The 20,670-nt window shown below is 45.2% G+C and overlaps 2 protein-coding genes across 4 annotated transcripts in view; one reads left to right on the top strand and one right to left on the bottom strand.

Annotated features, from left to right (window-relative positions):
- Positions 1-3,505: 3,505 nt before the first annotated feature.
- LOC106565277 (uncharacterized) lies at positions 3,506-7,405 on the bottom strand. 2 transcript variants are annotated; one of them, XM_045691414.1, is made up of 4 exons: positions 6,699-7,397; positions 6,152-6,259; positions 5,198-6,049; positions 3,506-4,641 (listed from the first exon to the last, which is right to left on the bottom strand). In XM_045691414.1, exons 3-4 carry the CDS (start codon positions 5,879-5,881, stop codon positions 4,630-4,632), a joined length of 696 nt encoding a protein of 231 aa, XP_045547370.1. In that variant the 5' UTR covers positions 5,882-6,049; positions 6,152-6,259; positions 6,699-7,397; the 3' UTR covers positions 3,506-4,629. The 2 variants fall into 2 exon arrangements, with proteins under 2 accessions (XP_045547370.1, XP_045547369.1); XM_045691413.1 differs by lacking the exon at positions 3,506-4,641 and adding an exon at positions 4,649-5,077 and having other exon boundaries at positions 6,699-7,405.
- Positions 7,406-17,599: 10,194 nt separating this feature from the next.
- The window catches only part of LOC106565276 (alpha-1-syntrophin), a 77,193-nt gene continuing 74,122 nt past the window's right edge, over positions 17,600-20,670 (top strand). Inside the window, exon 1 of one of the 2 annotated variants that reach the window (XM_014132207.2) lies at positions 17,600-17,964. In XM_014132207.2, the coding sequence (XP_013987682.1) occupies positions 17,682-17,964 (283 nt within the window). In that variant the 5' untranslated portion in view covers positions 17,600-17,681. The remainder of the gene's footprint in view (positions 17,965-20,670) is intronic. The other variant, XM_014132208.2, reaches the window with a different exon arrangement.

Here is a 20,670-nt window from a genome sequence, read left to right on the forward strand (position 1 = left end):
AATAAAAAAAACATACACCTGTTAAATAATTATGAATAGATCCACCATTGAGCACAAAAACAACACTTGTTACAGAATATTTTACATAGAAATGGAAAGCTGTTACATGGCGGCCGGCACCAACGGATAGTGGTACTTGGTGGTGATGGAATTGAGACCTCTGTAGTCGGACGTAGACCACCCTCCTTCTTGGCCACGAAGAAGAATCCTGCCGACGCAGGGGAGGTGGATGGGCAGATTAAACCCTGTTGGAGAGACTCCTGGATAAGGCAGTATTCTGTAACGAAGATGCAGAGAGACAGGAAGCAGGTGCAGTCGGTGAGTTTAATATGACTGGACATGACATGAACATGACTGAGCAAATACAAGAACAAGCATAGAGTCTGATCATGAACACAGAAACAATACTGCCTGATGGGTGATACAACGAAGTGCTAGTTAAAGGGGAAGTAATCAGGGAAGTGATGAAGTCCAGGTGTGCCTGATGAGGAGGCGCAGGTGTGCGTAATGAAGGTTGCCAGGTGTGCTTAATGATGAGTTGCCAGGACCGGCGGTTAGTAGACCGCCGACGTCGAGTGCCGAAGCGGGGGAGCGGGAGTAGACATGACAAAAATGGATATATACGACATGTATGTGAATAGTCATGGATGTGACCTAGGATAACATTGTTTATCATTTTAATCAGCTCACATCCATGACTATTTACATGTACATATCAATTTTACATGTTTGAAGATGAAATGTTGCCAATATTGATCATAGCATCTTCAGAAATGTTGGGAACATTCTTACCCCAATTCTGTGAAAAATTTTACATCTTTATATATCTGCCACACCTGGCTTATTTAGTTGTGTATTATACATCAATATGAACATTTTAAGATATTTTAGGTTACACTACAATTATATTTATTTGGAAAAAGTTTTCTGTGGGGTTAAAGGGGAATGGAAACACTAGGATTTAGAGTGCTAGCTAACTGTAAATCGCCATTTTAGCATTGTTGCATCCCTGACAGGAGAGAAAAGTTTGGAACTCACCAAAAATAGTAAAAAATTATTAAAAATTATTCATTCTTTTTTATTTGTATTTTACTTCCAAAAATGACTGAATTAATCGAGAGTAGCTCTGAGTCTGAGAGTTTATAACAGAGAATAAAATAATGTTAGTTAGGGAGCCAATAAACCTACTGAAGCCGTTCATGTTTGAGCCGATCGTTGCCTCAGATCAAAGTGTTCGTACTCGTTGCAGTAACAACACAGATGTGCCGCCTGAAACACCTCAGCTAGAGGGTTGGCATTGGCGGTGACAAAAACTGGTTTGAGTGCGGATGCTGACAGATAATGGGTAGAGTATTAGTGTGTGTGTTGTAGAGAGATGGTGGTGATACAGCACAAAATCCCAGCGGATGGTGGCTGTATTACATCCAGTCAGGGGTTCCTGTCAGTCTGTCTGGATGGCGATGTTTTGGACGTGTCGCTAATCCTTGTGAAGGACTTCCTGGCAGAAGAGATTACTCGACCAGTCAGCAGCCGGTATGCCAGTTAAATAATTGCTGAAATGTTGGTTGATTATAAATTGTTTAAAGTTAACATCAGTAGTGGGTAGGTGCTCAATATATACACTGCTCAAAAAAATAAAGGGAACACTTAAACACATTCAACTATGCTCAGTGTGAACCTGCTTTCATCTGTGAAGAGCACAGGGCGCCAGTGGCGAATTTGCCAATCTTGGTGTTCTCTGGCAAATGCCAAACGTCCTGCATGGTGTTGGGCTGTAAGCGCAACCCCCACCTGTGGACGTCGGGCCCTCATACCACCCTCATGGAGTCTGTTTCTGACCGTTTGAGCAGACACATTCACATTTGTGGCCTGCTGGAGGTCATTTTGCAGGGCTCTTGGCAGTGCTTCTCCTGCTCCTCCTTGCACAAAGGCGGAGGTAGCGGTCCTGCTGCTGGGTTGTTGCCCTCCTACGGCCTCCTCCACGTCTCCTGATGTACTGGCCTGTCTCCTGGTAGCGCCTCCATGCTCTGGACACTACGCTGACAGGCACAGCAAACCTTCTTGCCACAGCTCGCATTGATGTGCCATCCTGGATGAGCTGCACTACCTGAGCCACTTGTGTGGGTTGTAGACTCCGTCTCATGCTACCACTAGAGTGAAAGCACCGCCAGCATTCAAAAGTGACCAAAACATCAGCCAGGAAGCATAGGAACTGAGAAGTGGTCTGTGGTCCCCACCTGCAGAACCACTCCTTTATTGGGGGTGTCTTGCTAATTGCCTATAATTTCCACCTGTTGTCTATTCCATTTGCACAACAGCATGTGAAATTTATTGTCAATCAGTGTTGCTTCCTAAGTGGACAGTTTGATTTCACAGAAGTGTGATTGACTTGGAGTTACATTGTGTTGTTTAAGTGTTCCCTTTATTTTTTTGAGCAGTGTATATGCAGACGCCTTTATTCAAAGCGAACTGGGTACATCGCAGTGGAAACAGATCATAGAAACAGGATTACAAAATACATATTAAATTACAGGGTTATTAAGGTGTATTTTACAAGATCCAATGAAACAAGAAGAGGATTCACATGAAAGGCTTGTCATTGCAAGTCTTTGCCTCATGCTCAAGATCAATAGACAAACTTGTAGTATACCTTAAATGGGCAATCAGCAGTTGCTACATCCATTTTGTCCACTTATAAATTAATGATATGTAACCATTGATTCTTGAAGAATCTAACTTATAAATGCCTCACGAGCTTAGTTCAACGGTCGTACTGTCACGTCCTGACCAGTAAAGGGGTTATTTGTAATTAGAGTTTGGTCAGGACGTGGCAGGGGGTATTTGTTTTATATGGTTTTGAGTGTGTGTTTATGTAGAGGGGCGTTTGATTTATGGTTCCGGGGTTTTTGGTTTAGTTCTATGTCTGTTTCTAGGGTGTTTATTTCTATGTTTAGTAATTGGGATTGGGGCCTTCAATTGGAGGCAGCTGGTTATCGTTGCCTCTGATTGAAGGTCCTATAATTAGGAGTATGTTTGTTTTGGGAATTGTGGGAGGTTGTTTTGCACTGCTAGGGTTAGCCCGCAAACTGTTATGTTGTTGGCCGGTTTCTTGTTAAAAGTGTTCGTGGTTATTTAAAATAAACGTCAACATGAGCACTCAACCCGCTGCGCCTTGGTCCAATTCATACGACGGCCGTTACACGTACCCCATCAGAACCCCAAATATAAGCTTCTTTCACTCCAATGTTTGTAAACAAAGAACATGTAAACAAACACAATATAGCCTCAAAACATGGTCAAAACTATAATTTTGATATCATAAGTCTTCGTATCTATAGCTCTGTCTATGAATTTGAGTGTGGTTACATTTAGGGCTGGGTAATATGGCCTAGAAGTAATATCTCTATTTTTCAGCAGCTTGGACGATTCACAATATATATATCTCGATTTTTCTTGTTTTTCTCTAAACAAATTAAAAAGACCAAGACATAATTCTTAACCGAATTTTCTTTATTAAAGTAAAAAATATACCTGGCCCCAAGGCCTATTTGTGCAAAACTTGCCAGGCTGTCATCATTGTATGGAAATCAAATAAAAAATTAAGAATGAAAAAGAAGAAGAAGAAGAATTTGCACAATAATAAACCAAATTATAAACATTCTGTCAAACAAAATATCTTCCTTTACTTTGTTCTTCACAAGTTGCTGGCGAGGACACAAGCCTGTCTACTGACTCTGGCTTGAGGCATGCCCTGTGACATGTCACAATGTTCCCACCTGTGCTAAAGACCCTATTCGAAGCGGCACTTGTAGCAGGAATGCACAGGTACTTTTTTAGCAATATTACTAAGTCTTGGGAAGTTGGCCTCGTGGAGCCTCCACCACTCAAGTGGGTCTTTGTCTGGGTCTGTGGGCCAGACAGCACTGTCTTCTTGAAGAAGCTTGCAAGTGTTTTCTTGTCTTTCTTAGACACAGGTTTAGGTTTACTTCTTCTTGGCGCACAGTTGTGACCAGGGCGACATGTGCTTTCCTCAGCTAGCAGAGCTTCAGCTCCAATAACAGCTCTTTGTTTGATGCTCTCAATCTTGTCATCTGCTATATATATTGTCCTGAACCGGGGATCCACCAGCGAGGCCATTTCAAGTTCAACTGTGGCAGGATCTTCGTACTTGTTGTTGAGATACTGTAGTGTGGCACTTTTTATTTTTTTTGTGAGCGTGCCCTCACCTTCCTCTGGCTGCAGGAGGCTGCTGTTGAACAGGTTTATCACAGGCTTGAGGTAGGAGATGCTAACGTAGTTCTCCCCAGACAGAGCGTCAGTGAATTCCTGTAGTGGGCCTTTGGCATTGCTCACTGACTCCAACACTTCGATATCCTGAGTTGGGCACCAGGTGCCTGCTTTTCTTCTCTGAGCCCAGGACCCGGGCTATTGCCTTTTCTTGTTCCAGGATTCGTTCTATCATCTTTTGTCTTGACCCCCACCTGGTTGGGGACTTTGTGATGAGCTGGTGAGTGGGTAGACTGAGCTCAGCCTGTGCTACAGACAAGTCTCTCCTCTTCTTCCAGCTGAAAGAAAAGGTGCTGTCCACCTTCTTGCACAACCCAATGGCACGGTCAACTCGTGGGTCTTTCACACCATTCTCTGAAAAGAATGAAGAAAGAAAGGATTCTAAGAATGGCAGCATTTTCAATAATGTGTTCACCACATCACACCACATCGCAGTTGAGTGTGTTCATTTGTGATGTGGTGAACTGCGATGATCCACTTTCCTTTTAGCACCTGGACACTCCCACCAACAGTGGCGGCACAGTAATGCCCTCACCCATGGCAGTACCTGAGACACAGGGAATAAATGAGACCCCTGAGTCACTGACTTCATAATCATATAGTTCTGATTTTATATATGACAGTATCTCTGTACCTCTGGCTTCCTGATGAACACCAGCTGTTTCCTCACACCTTTGGCAATGTTCCACAGGTCATACTCATGCCAGGTATCAGCATGTGAGTCCCTCAAATGCACCCTCACACTTGGATGCCTGTCAGTGGCCAGGGTTTCAATACTGCATCCATGGGACTGTTAGTAATAATGATCGTATTATCCTAAAAAGGTACCTACATCCTCTTCATACATCCACCAAATACACACTTACAACCTTTAAACTAGCTACAACATATAGGTTAGGCTATAGCTTACCTCAATGTGTTGCAGGCATCTCTCTAATCCCTCCGTCTCCAACCAGTAGCTGCTCTTCACTTCGGTCACATGCACAGTCTCCTGTGCGAGGATCAGGTGGGAAGCAGAGTCCAGGATGGTGTAAGTGCCAAAGGAGGCACAATGGCCTGGCGAATCACACCATGTGTCTCCAGATATGATACATGGACTATCAACAATTGTAGCCAGATTGGCCTCCGTGTGCTGTGTCCACATGTAGTTATCCTCTGGCACAATGTAGATGCGCTGTTGGTTTGCGAACTGTCGCAGCAACATGGACACCAGGCTGAGGTGGTGACATGTTTCCGCAAAAGTGGAGTGGGAGCCGCCAGTAAGGAAGACCGCTGATGACAACAACAGATTCCCTGCAAACAACTTTACCACTCTGGTCTGGGATTCCCACTTCCTCCTGTGGCCCACGACACACTCTGTCTCCATGGTGATGGCAAAACTATTTATTTTCGGGGATGAACTGATGACACCAGCTTGACATCCTGGCTCATGGCAGACATTGAACAACTCCTTCAGCTTGCTATAAAAAAGTATGTATTTCAGATCTTGCACACACTCTTCGATAGTATATTTTGGCTCGCACTGTGATTCTGAGCTCTCAGGTTCATACAGCGAGTTCTGGTCTTCATTGATCTCACTCTCCGTCAGCTCCATCTGGGGTGTATAGGGGCAGGCCTCGGTTGTATACTGATGGTCGTGAGCGCAATCTAGCTGGGCCCCGAGCTCCTTAGTGATGGTCCCGGTGGACCTCTCCTCCACTGCAGCACAGGAACACTCTGGCACCCTGGGGTCAGTTTGGCATGCGGTACTAACCGTTCTTTCCTGTTGGTAGAAAACAATTAAGGCATCTATTAGGCTATAGGTATATTCAAGAATCACTGCATATACTGTATATTGCCAATTTTATATCCAGGGATGACCTACTGTGTCTTGAAATAAACAATAGCCTTAGAAATAACATGGATTTGCTCGTGCCTCCTCCTGTACAGTCTCCTCCAGGATGAAAACATTTTCAGGGATGAAGATGTCATCCTGAAACGAAACAAACGTTTTGTTAAGACAACTGAACCCAAATATATCAGTTGGCGTTAACAAGCTACCTGTCTTGTATGCTATGTCAACACACAGCCAGTACAGGGACATTTATTTTTCAGCAAACATTAACAGTCTAGCTAACAAAACATTCAAAAAAACAAAACTGTCAACAAAATGTACTACAGTACTTGACCATATGAGGTGGAAGCTAGCTACAGTAGCTACCTAACAACAGGGCAACACAGATAAACTGTGTTGCAATTTTAGTTGCAGTTGAGTTACTTGCTAACGTTAACGTTAGTTGTTGGGCGGTGTTACACAAAACACTTCAGACGCAATTAGCTAGTTACCTTCAACTAGAGTTGCACCAAGGTTGTCCAGTGTCTAACGCTAGCCTAGACAACAACAGTCATGACTCATGAACGGTTAACGTTACCTCAGGCTCCATTGACACGCGTCGCTTCCTTTTTTTAGTTCGGCTTTTGCTTGACTCCGAAACCGAAGTCAACGATGTTGATGATGGTTGGTTGGTAACCCCTACACCATAACCTTCCAAATTTAAAATGAAGGGGAAGCAGAGAGCTTCAACATAGGCCTATGACTCCTTTCCATTCGGAAACTCCCAGCTGCCGCATCGAAAGTGCACTTCATCGCGAAGTCTTCCACCGCGAAGTGCTGGCAGCCGATCCTGCTAGCTCGAGCTGACACGTCCTTCCTCTTCAGGACATGGAGCCACTTCTTCAAAAGTTGTGGGTCCTTGGGCAGCCGATGGTAGCTTACCGAGGGATTTCTTTGGAGCAAATTCCTACAGCCTGGTGCTATACAGTTCATATTTTAATTACCTCTTGTTGTTGCCACCTTCGTTGTCCGCACCTAACCTCACTCTCTTCGATTCACTCTCTGCGCGAAAACTCAATACCACAGACAATTAGCTGATTCTTGCCAGTGACGCACTGGCATCAGTCATTACTATGGCAATTTAAAATGCTGCTGACCATAGCTCAAATAAACCTTGTCGACGATCAAAATACTAAATCTGGTGTTCAACCTTCCCAAGTTCTCTCACGCCACCCCGCTCCTCCGCTTTCTCCACTGGCTTCCAGTTGAAGCTCGCATCCGCTACAAGACCATGGTGATTGCCTACGGAGCTGTGAAGGGAACGGCACCTCCATACCTTCAGGCTCTGATCAGGCCCTACACCCAAACAAGGGCACTGCGTTCATCCACCTCTGGCCTGCTGGCCCCCCTACCTCTGAGGAAGCACAGTTCCCGCTCAGCACAGTCAAAACTGTTCGCTGCTCTGGCACCCCAATGGTGGAACAAGCTCCCTCACGACGCCAGGACAGCGGAGTCAGTCACCACCTTCCGGAGACACCTGAAACCCCACCTCTTTAAGGAATACCTAGGATAGGATAAAGTAATCCTTCTAACCCCCCCCTAAAAGATTTAGATGCACTATTGTAAAGTGGTTGTTCCACTGGATATCATAAGGTGAATGCACCAATTTGTAAGTCGCTCTGGATAAGAGCGTCTGCTAAATGACTTAAATGTAAATGTAAATGTAAATATAGAGAGATGTTTTTATGTTAAATGCACATGTTTAGTATTAGTGGATTGAATACATGTCTTTGCTTTGATTTACTTCATAAAGTGTTTCCATTCCCCTTTAATGTGTGAATTCTGTGATGGCCCTGAATCTACAAATCTTTTTTAAACCGTGTTCTAGCTGTGAGTGTGCAATTTGGTGCCTCTCTCACCAAAGTTACAATCCAAAAACATAGCTGCCCCTTTACATGGAATTCTATGGCTAAGCTTCCAACATTCTAATTTCAATTGCACATTATGGGCAACTTATAAACAATAGTTTTAGCTGGTGCTTTTAAAGTTAGTTATATTATATATCATTTGATGGTAATTTCATGACCTTTCAGAACCACTTGTAAAGTAAAGTTAGAAATGTATCAGGGTTTCCTATTGTCACGACCTCCGCCGAGGTCGGTTCCTCTCCTTGTTCGGGCGGCGCTCGGTGGTCGACGTCACCGGTCTTCTAGCCATCGCCGATCCACTTTTCATTTTCCATTTTTTTGTCTTTGGGTTTTTCACACTGGTTTCAATTCCCCCATTGCCTGTTTATTATTTAACCCTCTGTTTCCCACATGTAATTGTGTGTGTTTGTTCTATGTTGATGGCTGTATCTGACGGCTGGTATTTTGTTGCCGGGTTTTGTACTATGCACCCGTGTAATTTTTGTGGTACCGGTATATTTCAAGCACCATTGTATTGTTTCTATACTGGTGTTTTTCGTGTATTAAATACCTTGTCCACGCATCTCAGCTTTCCTGCGCCTGATTCCTTTTCACCAGTTACCCAAAGCCTTGACAGAAACACGCACCACCAATGGAGTCAGCAGGAGCAGGTGCCCCTGCAGTAGGGGTCGAGGAGCGAGTCCAGCAGCATGCTACTATGCTCCTGCATCTCAGCAGCGCCATGGATTGCGTGCTGCAAACCATGGAGCGCTGGGAGAGAAGAGGAGTTCCTCCAGCGTCTCCACCAGCACCACCAGTTTCACCTATAATCACCCCTCCTTCACCTGGTCCCAGTGGATTTCGGCTCGCCCTCCCGAGGGAGTATGATGGAACGGCGGCGGGATGTCCGGGGTTCTTGCTCCAGCTAGAGCTCTACCTGGCAACCGTCCACCTGGCTCCCTCGGGCCGTGAGAGCGTGGCCACCCTCGTCTCCTGCCTCTCAGGGAAGGCTCTGGAGTCGGCCAACGCCGTATGGGGGGAAGAAGAAGCGGTGTTGGACAACTTCGGGGATTTCACCCGCCGCTTCCGGGCAGTCTTTGACCACCCGCCTGAGGGTAGAGCGGCGGGTGAACGTCTTGTACACCTGAGCCAGGGGACGAGGAGCGCACAGGAGTTCGCGTTGGACTTCCGGACCCTGACCGCCAGCGCGGGATGGAACAACAGGGCCCTGATCGATCACTACCGGTGCAGTCTGCGCGAGGACGTCCGTTGAGAGTTGGCCTGCAGGGACACCACTCTCACATTCAACCAGCTGGTGGACCTGTCCATCCGGCTGGATAACCTGCTGGCCGCCCGTGGACGTCCAGATCGGGGTCTGTCGATTCCATTCCCCAGCACCACTGCTGCGACGCCCATGGAGCTGGGAGGTGCTGCACTTAGGGCGACCGGAGGAGGGGCCATTCCATGCACCATCTGTGGCCGCAGAGGGCACACTGCCAGTCGGTGCTGGGGAGGTTCCTCTGGGAGTCGAGGCAGCAGGCAGGGCACTCTCGTATCACCCCAGGTGAGTCGGCACCAGACTCACCCAGAGCCCCCTGTTACTCACATGTTTTTGTTTATTATTTTTCCTGAGTTTTCCCCGCATTCCCAGCATAAGGAGCTTGTAGATTCAGGCGCAGTTGGTAATTTTATTGACAGATCATTTGCCCATAGTTTAGGGATCCCCATTGTTCCTGTGGATATGCCCTTCTGTGCACACCCTAGATAGTCGACCATTAGGGTCAGGGCTAATTAGGGAGGCCACCGCTCTACTGGGCATGGTTACGCAGGAGGGTCACAAGGAGAGAATCAGTCTCTTCCTTATTGATTCTCCTGCGTTTCCTGTGGTGCTGGGCCTACCCTGGTTGGCCTGTCATGACCTCACTATTTCATGGCAACAGAGGGCTCTCACAGGGTGGTCACGAAAGTGCTCGGGGAGGTGTGTAGGGGTTTCCATCGGTGCTACTACGGTGGAAAGTCCAGACCAGATCTCCACCGTGCGCATCCCCTCTGAATATGCCGATTTGGCTCTCGCCTTCTGTAAGAAGAAGGCGACTCAATTACCACCCCATCGACGGGGGGATTGTGCAATAAATCTCCTGGTAGACGCAGCACTTCCCAGGAGTCACGTGTATCCCCTGTCGCAAGAGGAGACGGCTGCTATGGAAACATATGTTTCCGAATCTCTGGGGCAGGGGTACATTCAGCCCTCCACTTCACCTGCCTCCTCAAGTTTCTTTTTTGTGAAGAAGGATGGTCTGCGCCCGTGTATTGACTATCGAGGCATTAACCAAATCACTGTGAGGTACAGTTACCCGCTGCCTCTCATAGCCAGTGCGATCGAGTCAATGCACGGGGCGCGCTTCTTCCCAAAATTGGATCTCAAGAGCGCTTACAACCTGGTGCGTATCTGGGAGGGAGACGAGTGGAAGACGGCGTTTAGTACCACATCAGGCCACTATGAGTACCTCGTCATGCCGTACGGGTTGATGAATGTTCCATCAGTCTTCCAATTCTTTGTAGATGAGATTTTCCGGGACCTGCACGGCAGGGTGTAGTGGTGTATATCGATGACATTCTGATATACTCCGCTACACGCGCTGAGCATGTGTCCTTGGTGCGCAGGGTACTTGGACGACTGTTGGAGCATGACCTGTACGTCAAGGCTGAGAAATGCCTGTTCTTCCAGCAGGCCGTCTCCTTCCTAAGGTATTGCATTTCCACCTCAGAGGTGGAGATGGAGAGTAACCGCATTTCAGCCGTGCATAATTGGCCGACTCCCACCACGGTAAAGGAAGTGCAGCGGTTTCTAGGGTTTGCCAACTACTACCGGAGGTTTATCCGGGGCTTTGGTCAGGTAGCGGCTCCCATCACCTCATTGCTGAAGGGGGGACCGGTGCGTTTGCAGTGGTCGGCTGAGGCGGTCAGGGCTTTTGGTCACCTGAGGGCTCTGTTTACCTCGGCTCCTGTGCTGGCTCATCTGGATCCCTCTTTGGCGTTCATAGTGGAGGTGGACACGTCCGAGGCTGGGATAGGAGCCGTGCTCTCTCAGCGCTCGGGTACGCCACCAAAGCTCTGCCCCTGTGCCTTCTTTTCGAAGAAGCTCAGCACGGCGGAGCGAAACTATGACGTAGGGGACTGGGAGCTGTTGGCTGTCGACAAGGCCTTGAAGGTGTGGAGACATTGGCTTGAGGGGGCTAAACACCCTTTTCTCATCTGGACTGACCACTGCAATCTGGAGTACATCCGGGCGGCGAGGAGACTGAACCCTCGCCAGGCAAGGTGGGCCATGTTCTTTACCTGTTTTGTTTTCACCCTGTCCTACAGACCAGGTTCCCAGAACGCTAAGGCAGACGCACTATCCCGGATGTATGACACGGAGGAGCGGTCCATGGATCACACTCCCATACTCCCGGCCTCTTGCTTGGAGGCACCGGTAGTATGGGAGCTGGAAACGGACATTGAGCGGGCGTTACGTGCAGAGCCCACTTCCCCCAGTGTCCAGCTGGGCGTCTGTACATTCCGTCTGCTGTCTGCAACCGTTTGATCTATTGGGCCCACACATCACCCTCCTAATGGTCATCCGGGTATTGGCCGGACAGTGCGTTGTCTTAGTGGGAAGTACTGATGGTCCACCTTGGCTAAGGACGTGAGGGTTTATGTGTCCTCCTGCTCGGTGTGCGCCCAGTGCAAGGCCCCTAGGCACCTGCCCAGAGGGAAGTTACAACCCTTACCCATTCCACAACGGCCGTGGTTGCACCTGTCGGTGGACTTCCTAACGGATCTTCCTCCCTCACAGGGGAACACCACAATCCTGGTCGTTGTGGATCAGTTTTCTAAGTCCTGCCGTCTCCTCCCTTTGCCCAGTCTCCCTACGGCCCTACAGACTGCGGAGGCCCTGTTCACACACGTCTTCCGGCACTTCGGGGTGCCTGAGGACATATCTAATCGAGGTCCCCAGTTCACATCAAGGGTCTGGAGGGCGTTCATGGAATGTCAGGGGGTCTCGGTCAGCCTTACCTCATGTTTTCACCCCGAGAGTGATGGGCAGGTGGAGAGAGTGAACCAGGATGTGGGTAGGTTTCTGCGGTCCTATTGCCAGGACGGGCCGGGGGAGTGGGCGGCGTTCATACCCTGGGCAGAGATGGCCTAAAACTCGCTCCGCTACTCTTCCACTAACCTCTCCCCCTTCCAGTGTGTACTGGGGTACCAGCCGGTTCCGGCGCCTTGGCATCAGAGCCAGATCGAGGCTCCTGCAGTGGACGACTGGTTTAGGCGCTGGGAGGAGACATGGAACGCCGCTCATGTGCACCTTCAGAGGGCCGTGAGGTGTCAGAAGGCTGGCGCAGACCGCCACCACAGTGAGGCCCTGGTGTTCGCACCGGGGGACTGGGTCTGGCTCTCGACCCGAAACCTGCCCCTCCACCTGCCCTGCCGGAAGCTGGGCCCGCGGTTTGTGGGGCCATTCAAAGTCCTGAGGAGACTGAACGAGGTTTGTTACAGGTTACAGCTTCCCCCCGATTACCGTATTAACCCCTCTTTCCATGTGTCTCTCCTCAGGCCGGTGGTGGCTGGTCCACTCCAGGAGTATGAGGTACGGGAGGTTCCTCCGCCCCCTTTGGACATTGAGGGGGCCCCGGCGTATGCAGTTTGAGCCATACTGGACTTGAGGCGTCAGGCGAGGGGCCTTCAGTACCTCGTGGAGTGGGAGGGGTACGGTCCGGAGGAGAGATGCTGGGTGCCGGTGGAGGACGTATTGGACCCGTCGATGCTGCAGGAGTTCCACCGTCTCCAGCCGGATCGCCCTGTGCCTCGTCCTCCGGGTCGTCCCCGAGGCCGGTGTCGTCGCGCTGCTGGAGCCCTGCGTCAAGGGGGGGGTCATGACTTCCGCCGAGGTCGGTCCCTCTCCTTGTTCGGGTGGCGCTCGGCGGTCGACGTCACCGGTCTTCTAGCCATCGCCGATCCACTTTTCATTTTCCATTTGTTTTGTCTGTGGGTTTTTCACACCTGGTTTCAATTCCCCCATTACCTGTTCATTATTTAACCCTCTGTTTCCCACATGTAATTGTGTGTGTTTGTTCTATGTTGATGGTTGTATCTGATGGCTGGTATTTTGTTGCCGGGTTTTGTACTATGCACCCGTGTAATTTTTGTGGTGCAGGTATATTTCACGCACCGTTGTATTGTTTCTATACTGGTGTTTTTCGTGTATTAAATACCTTGTCCACGCATCTCAGCTCTCCTGCGCCTGACTCCTTTTCACCAGTTACCCAAAGCCTTGACTCCTATTTAAAGACATTTATACAGATAATTTTGCTATGTACCCTACAGGTACATTCTAAAAATGTGTCTGATGGTTAGCTCTGAATCTAAGCCTTCCAATGTTTTATGATAAAAGGGTATAAGTGAGAAATACACTATTGTATAATGACATTGTTTGTGAATGGGATGGAGGGATGAAAGGAGTGTTACTGATATCACACACAAAGCTACCATTGCTGTACTGCTATCACACATTTTCCAACTCTAGGGACATAAACCTTAAAAAAGATCACTATAAAACATCACTCCAAGTGAGCCTGACAGCCCAAATTTGGGGGTCTGGCTCATGGACTATATGTAGCGTACTACTTTTGACCAGAGCTCTATAGGGCCCTGGTCAAAAGTACTGCACTTAATAAGGAATAGGGTGCCATTTGGGACAGGCCCTCTGTCTGTCTGATCTACTAAGAGCTCACTCTTCTTACCCCTCAGGGATTTACAGTTTGTCTGTGTCAGGCTCTTTGGATAGTTGGCAGATAGGGTTGGTATTGATTCAGTTTTCAGAGCCCCATACTACCTCCTCGTTTACAGTACGGTGTTAACTCGTTTTGAGGAAGGGCCATCTGCTAAGAGCCCAAGAAGCGGTCAATATAGTCTGCATACCAAATGTAATTCCTTATATAGGGAGTGCACTACTTTTGACCAGGGCTAATTGGGGTCCAATGGTGAATAGGGTGCTGCTTCTGCCTTTCACAAATACTGTATAGGACTTGTGAGATGGTTGTCTTCTATAAACAGTTTATAGATGATTCTATTACACTGGCAATTTTAATCTGAAAGTGAACTGACTTGCGATTTCTCAGCACTTTAATAACATTTACATTTACGTCATTTAGCAGACGCTCTTATCCAGAGCGACTTACAAATTGGTGCATTTACCTTATGATATCCAGTGGAACAACCACTTTACAATAGTACATCTATATCTATAAAGTAGGCCAATGCTTCACTTAGTTCATTTAATGTTCTCTTTTCCAATGCTAAAACGAAAATGGATACATATCATGTCACTTCTTAACCTTTTGAGGTGAAAAACTGTAGTGGACTAACAGGCTATGTAAATTAATGATATAAAGTTGCCCTCTGGTAGCATAGAGGGGTGGTGATGGGCAAATGAAATATCATCACTTAAATGTGATTGTATTGTAATACATTTCTGCTAAAGGTATTGGGATATTTAGATCTACACCAATCCCCATTAAGTACAATGCAACACCATACACATCATGTTTGTTTCATAAAAGTGTAATGAACGAGTTATAACATGATATCAATCTTTTATTAGAGAAAACATCGAACCCAAATCATGGGAAAATAGGGTGAGGTCAAAGATAACGTTTCACCCGTCAAAAACATAAATAGGTACGCTGCTGCATTGCAGAATTGTTCTGATATCATTATTGTTACAAACTATTATTCAAACAATAAATTAATTCATGGTAACTCGTGATGTCTGTTCATAGAATGATTTATAAGACTTTATAATGGTCTTATTGTGAATTATGTAAGTCCAGCATACAAAAAACGATTTTCATTCACAAAAAGCAGTGGAGTAAAGTACTTTAGTAAAAATACTTTAAAGTCGTTTTTTGGAGTATCTGTACTTTACCATTTATGTTTTTTTACTATTTTACTTTACTACATTCCTAAAGAAAATAATGTACTTTTTACTCTATACATTTTCCCTAACACCCAAAAGTACTGGTAACAATTTGAATGTTTAGCAGGACAGAAATGGTCCAATTAACACACTTACAGTTGAAGTCGGAAGTTTACATACATTTTGGTTGGAGTCATTAAAACCAATTTTTCAACCACTCTACAAATTTCTTGTTAACAAACTATAGTTTGACAGACAGATTATTTCACTTATAATTCACTGTATCATCATTCCAGTGGGTCAGAAGATTACACACACTAAATTGACTGTGCTTTTAAACAGCTTAGAAAATTCCAGAAAATGATGTCATGGCTTTAGAAGCTTCTGATAGGCTAATTGACTTCATTTGAGTCAATTGGAGGTGTACCTGTGGATGTATTTCAAGGCCTACCTTCAAACTCAGTGCCCCTTTGCTTGACATCAAGGGAAAATCAAAAGAAGTCAGCCAAGACCTCAGAAAAAAAATGGTAGACCTCCACAAGTCTGGTTCATCCTTGGGAGCAATTTTCAAACGCCTGAAGGAACCACGTTGATCTGTACAAACAACAGTATGCAAGTATAAACACTATGGGACCACGCAGCAGTCATACCGCTCAGGAAGGAGACGCATTCTGTCTCCTAGAGATGAATGTACTTTGGTGCGAAAAGTGCAAATCAATCCCAGAACAACAGCAAAGGACCTTGTGAAGATGCTGGAGGAAACAGGTACAAAAGTATCTATATCCACAGTAAAATGAGTCCTATTGTCGCGTCCTGACCATAGTAAGATGTTATTTTCTATGGTAGAGTAGGTCAGGGCGTGAAAGGGGGTGGTTTGGGTTTTTCTATGTTTAGTTCTACTTTTTCTATTTCTATGTTGTTGTTTTTTGGGATGATCTCCAATTAGAGGCAGCTGGTTCTCGTTGTCTCTAATTGGAGATCATATTTAAGTAGGGGGTTTTCCCAACTGTTTTTGTGGGTAGTTGTATTCTGTTTAGTCTATGTACCTGACAGAACTGTGCGCTTTCGTTTTTTCTCTTCGTTATTTTGCCTTTAGTGTTTTTGAGTTAAAATAAATGTCATCATGAGCATTCAACACGCTGTGCTTTGGTTCCCTCTCTACGACAGCCGTAACACCTATATCAACATAACTTGAAAGGCCGCTCAGCAAGGAAGAAGCCACTGTTCCAAAACCACCATAAAAAAGCCAGACTACGGTTTGCAACTGCACATGGGGACAAAGATTGTACTTCTTGGAGAAATGTCCTCCGGTCTGATTAAACAAAAATAGAACTGTTTGGCCATAATGACCATCGTTATGTTTGGAGGAAAAAGGGGGAGGCTTGCAAGCTGAAGAACACCATGCCAACCGTGAAGCACGGGGGTGGCAGCATCATGTTGTGGGGGTGCTTTGCTGCAGGAGGGACTGGTGCACTTCACAAAATAGATGGCATCATGAGGAAAGAAAATGATGTGGATATATTGAAGCAACATCTCAAGACATCAGTCAGGTAGTTAAAGCTTGGTCGCAAATGGGTCTTCCAAATGGACAATGACCCCAAGAATACTTCCAAAGTTGTGGCAAAATGGCTTAAGGACAACAAAGTCAAGGTATTAGAGTGGCCATCACAAAGCCCTGACCTCAATCCTATAGAACATTTGTGGGCAGAACTGAAAAAGCATGTGCGAGCAAGGAGGCCTACAAACCTGACTCAGTTACACCAGCTCTGTCAGGAGGAATGGGCCAAAATTCACCCAACTTATTGTGGGAAGCTTGTGGAAGGCTACCCGAAACATTTGACCCAAGTTAAACAATTAAAAGGCAATGCTACCAAATACTAATTAGGTGTATGTAAACTTCTGACCCACTGGGAATGTGATGAATGAAATGAAAGCTGAAATAAATCATTCTCACTACTATTATTCTGACATTTCACATTCTTAAAATAAGGTGGTGATCCTAACTGACCTAAGACAGGGAATATTTACTAGGATTAAATGTCAGGAATTGTGAAAAACTGAGTTTAAATGTATTTGGCTAAGGTGTATGTAAACTTCCGACTTCAACTGTATCCCTCGTAATCCTGATTGGCGGACTCACTAAACAAACATGCTTCGTTTATAAATGCTGTCTGAGTGTTGGAGTGTGCCACTGGTTATCCGTAAATAAAAATAACAAAATAAAAATTATGCCATCTGGTTTGTTTTATATAAAAAAATTGTCATTTTTTATACTTTTACTTTTGATACTTGAATTACATTTACTTTTGTATATATACTTAAGTATATTTAAAACCAAATACTTTTATACTTTTACTCAAGTAGTATTTTACAGGGTGACTTTCATTTTTACTTGAGTCATTCTCTGTTAAGATATCTTTACTTTTAGAATTGGGTACTTTTTCCACCACTGATAAAAAGTATGTTGGCCACTGCTTAAACTTAGTTAATTAATGAAAAAAATCTCCCCTTTATCTTTGCTAATCGTATTGTGCTCAATTAACTTCAATACTTGGGAGAGAGTACTAGGCTAAACCTCTTGGAAGAGGAGAGAGAGATAGAGTGAGAGAGTTGGAGGAGGGGGCTGCGTCTCTTGGCATCTCCCCCACCCCTATCTCTTTACACGACTACCGAGTGCCAACCCGTCTAGAGTTATTCCAGGAATGTTTTGAACATGGCTGCCACAATGAAGGCACAGAAAACAGGACTGTTAGAACTTCGAGTTACCGTGGACCGTTGGATCCGTGTATTAGCCACACTTACGGAGGAGACTTTAACCGTGAGCCCCGGAGAGGTCGCCGAAGACATAGTTAAACCCAACCCAACTCCCGCCGGTGCCATTAACGGAGACCCAGCCAACCTCAGCTCCTCTCCGGTCCCAGAAACAATCACCAATGTTAAGCGCACGGTGCGAGTTACCAAGCAAGATGTGGGAGGACTTGGAATTAGTATTAAAGGTAGGTTCAATGTAGTGCGTAATCAAATGACACTCTCTAAAACATTTATTTGGTCAGTTTTTTTCAAGTTTAACAATGTAAGCTACTCGACACTTGCGTTGGACTTTACTAAAAGTAAATGCAGAAAGTAGCAACATCCCTCACCGAAGACTTCAACTCTTCGAAGGTCAGTAATTGGGTTGAAGTTTTTCCATGGGCCTTTTCTCATTTGGATTTATTCAACTCCTGCGTCCTCTTTCCTCAGTCCTCTCGCCTCCGTTTGAAGGTAATCGAGGAGAGGTGGCGAGAATGAACGTGGGCGAAAATGCGCTTGTATGAAATGAGACTTGGTTGTCATCAGGCAAATTTCATTTACAGGGTGAAATCCCAAAATAAATGTGTAAAGTGATACAAAAATTCATAATAATATTTGTTTTACAAGACATTTTATAGATAAAATGATAAGTAGCATATCGTTTTTAAACGTGTACATGTTTTTCTCCTCACACAAAACAAAAGCTGATTCAAATGAGGTGTGGCAGATTTAAAAACTCTTCCAGGAAGGACTTGGGTAGGATACACATGACTATCATAGATGAAAGGTGTCTATCGAGGAGGGGAGGACACTCTTCCATTCGCTTAATAATTGAGAAAAGGCCATTCTGTAGTGCACTAGACTAGGCTGTTTCATGCTGTAGTGCAGTAGACAGCGGAACCTTTTGTAAAAACATCTCAAACTGTTCTCACCAATAAAGCTATTGGAAGCTATTCCAGTAAACCGTGCAACCAACTCTATTTCTCAAAATGTTATTTTGATGACCTGATTCTCTCCCTGAACATGTTATGATAGGGTGAATATAGCCTACCGAGAAAGTTTGTCAGGATGCATGGTAACTTCAAGAGAAAGGTAGCCTATCTGCCATGCTGCTGTGCAATAATGGCATATAGTAAACTCTTCATATACAAATAAGAGCTGATGTTATACAAGCACCACTGTGAAATAGTTACATGATGTCATGGGAGTGAAATGTTGCCTAATGTAGTCCCATGGGAATTAGGAGCCTAATGTCCATACAAAAAGCTGACATTTAAGATCATATGGCACTACTGCTACATCACAAAAGTAAGGTCTGCATATCTAATTGAATTAGGACATCTATTTATTAGGTGACCTGCTTTCTTTTAATTATTGTGTTCACAAGTTATTACCAGCATCAAAATGTCTCCATGTATACTGAATGTACAAAACATTAGGAACACCAGCTCTTTCCACGACATAGACTGACCAGGTGAATCCAGGTGAAAGCTATGATCACTTTTTGTTGTCACCTGTTAAATCCACTTCAATCGGTGTAGATGAAGGGGAGGAGACAGATTAAAGAAGGACTTTTAAGCCTTGAGACAATTGACATGTGGATTGTGTATGTGTGCCATTCAGAGGGTGAATGTGTAAGACAAAAGATTTAAGTGCCTTTAAACAGGGTATGGTAGTAGGTGCCAAGAACTGCAGCAGTACTGGGTTTTTCACGCTCAACAGTTTCCTGTGTGTATCAAGAATGGTCCACCACCCAAAGGACATCCAGCCAACTTGACACAACATGGGCCAGCATCCCTGTGGAACTGTTTTGACACCTTGTAGAGTTCGTGGCCCGGCGAATTGAGGCTGTTCTGAGGGCAAAAGGGGTGCAACTCAATATTAGGAAGGTGTTCCTAATGTTTTGTACACTGTGTATCCCATGGTCTTTTTGGAGTATTCCACAGTCAACGTTATGGCTCAAACTTGTGATTAGGAAACAAATCATCTAACTGCTTCCTGCATGATCGCGATGGAAAAGCAGGTCAACAAAAACCCTTGGAGACACACCCTTTAAATCTAATGTAGCCTCATGACTATTCATTGTACACCATTGTAGTATGCACATGCAATCAGATAAGGTGATGGAACATGCTTGTAGGAAAAGCAAGACTTTTGAGGTCTCATGCTGAAAATACAGTATTTCTAAGAATACATCCCTACTCCTGTTTGAGCTTAAGAAGGTGTGTGCTTGTTTGTTTGTTTGTTTGTGAAGAGCAATAGCGGTGTGTGGGTAAAAATCCCTGGGGAAGCCAAGCCAGAAAAAAAGCCATATTACAAGCTATGTGTTGTGATAACTGTGATGTTTGCTCGATAACCTGTTAGTTCATATGCCTTGTGCTGTGATATATAGGCATAAGGCCGAGACAAAAGAAAAGAGTGGCAGAATAAATTCAACGACACCTTTGTTTCATCACAAAACCGGAGCGCAACCTCTGTCCAGAGAAGTCCACAAAGCATATTGCATGTAACAAACAGTTACATGATCAACAGCAAGGTCAAGCAAGTTAATGTTTCCGACATTTTCGGACTAATAAATAACTATTGATTTAGAACCATGGAGAGTTACCACAAGTCGCAAAGAAAATAGGGGCTGCCTGCACTAGTCCAAAACCATTTCAACTTCAACATTTCAACATAATCAAATCACCTATGCTTAGTCTAACACAGTGACAACTAGAGGTCGACCGATTATTGGAGGACCCATTAGCCGATGCCGATTAATCAGCCGATATGTATTTATTTATTTAAATTGTAATAATGACAATTACAACAATACTGAATGAACACTTTTATTTTAATATAATACATCAATAAAATCAATTTAGCCTCAAATAAATAATGAAACATGTTCAATTTGGTTTAAATAATGC

The sequence above is a fragment of the Salmo salar genome, chromosome ssa12 (assembly GCF_905237065.1).
Source record: "Salmo salar chromosome ssa12, Ssal_v3.1, whole genome shotgun sequence".
In the NCBI taxonomy this organism is placed as follows: domain Eukaryota; kingdom Metazoa; phylum Chordata; class Actinopteri; order Salmoniformes; family Salmonidae; genus Salmo; species Salmo salar.

Bases quoted from the DNA above. Each gene is read 5' to 3' on its own strand.
- LOC106565277 (XM_045691413.1), bottom strand. From the start codon at position 5,881: ATGGAGCTGACGGAGAGTGAGATCAATGAAGACCAGAACTCGCTGTAT. The intron at 5,078-5,197 runs GTAAGCTATAGC...TATTACTAACAG, and splicing joins GATGCCTGCAACACATTGAG to TCCCATGGATGCAGTATTGA.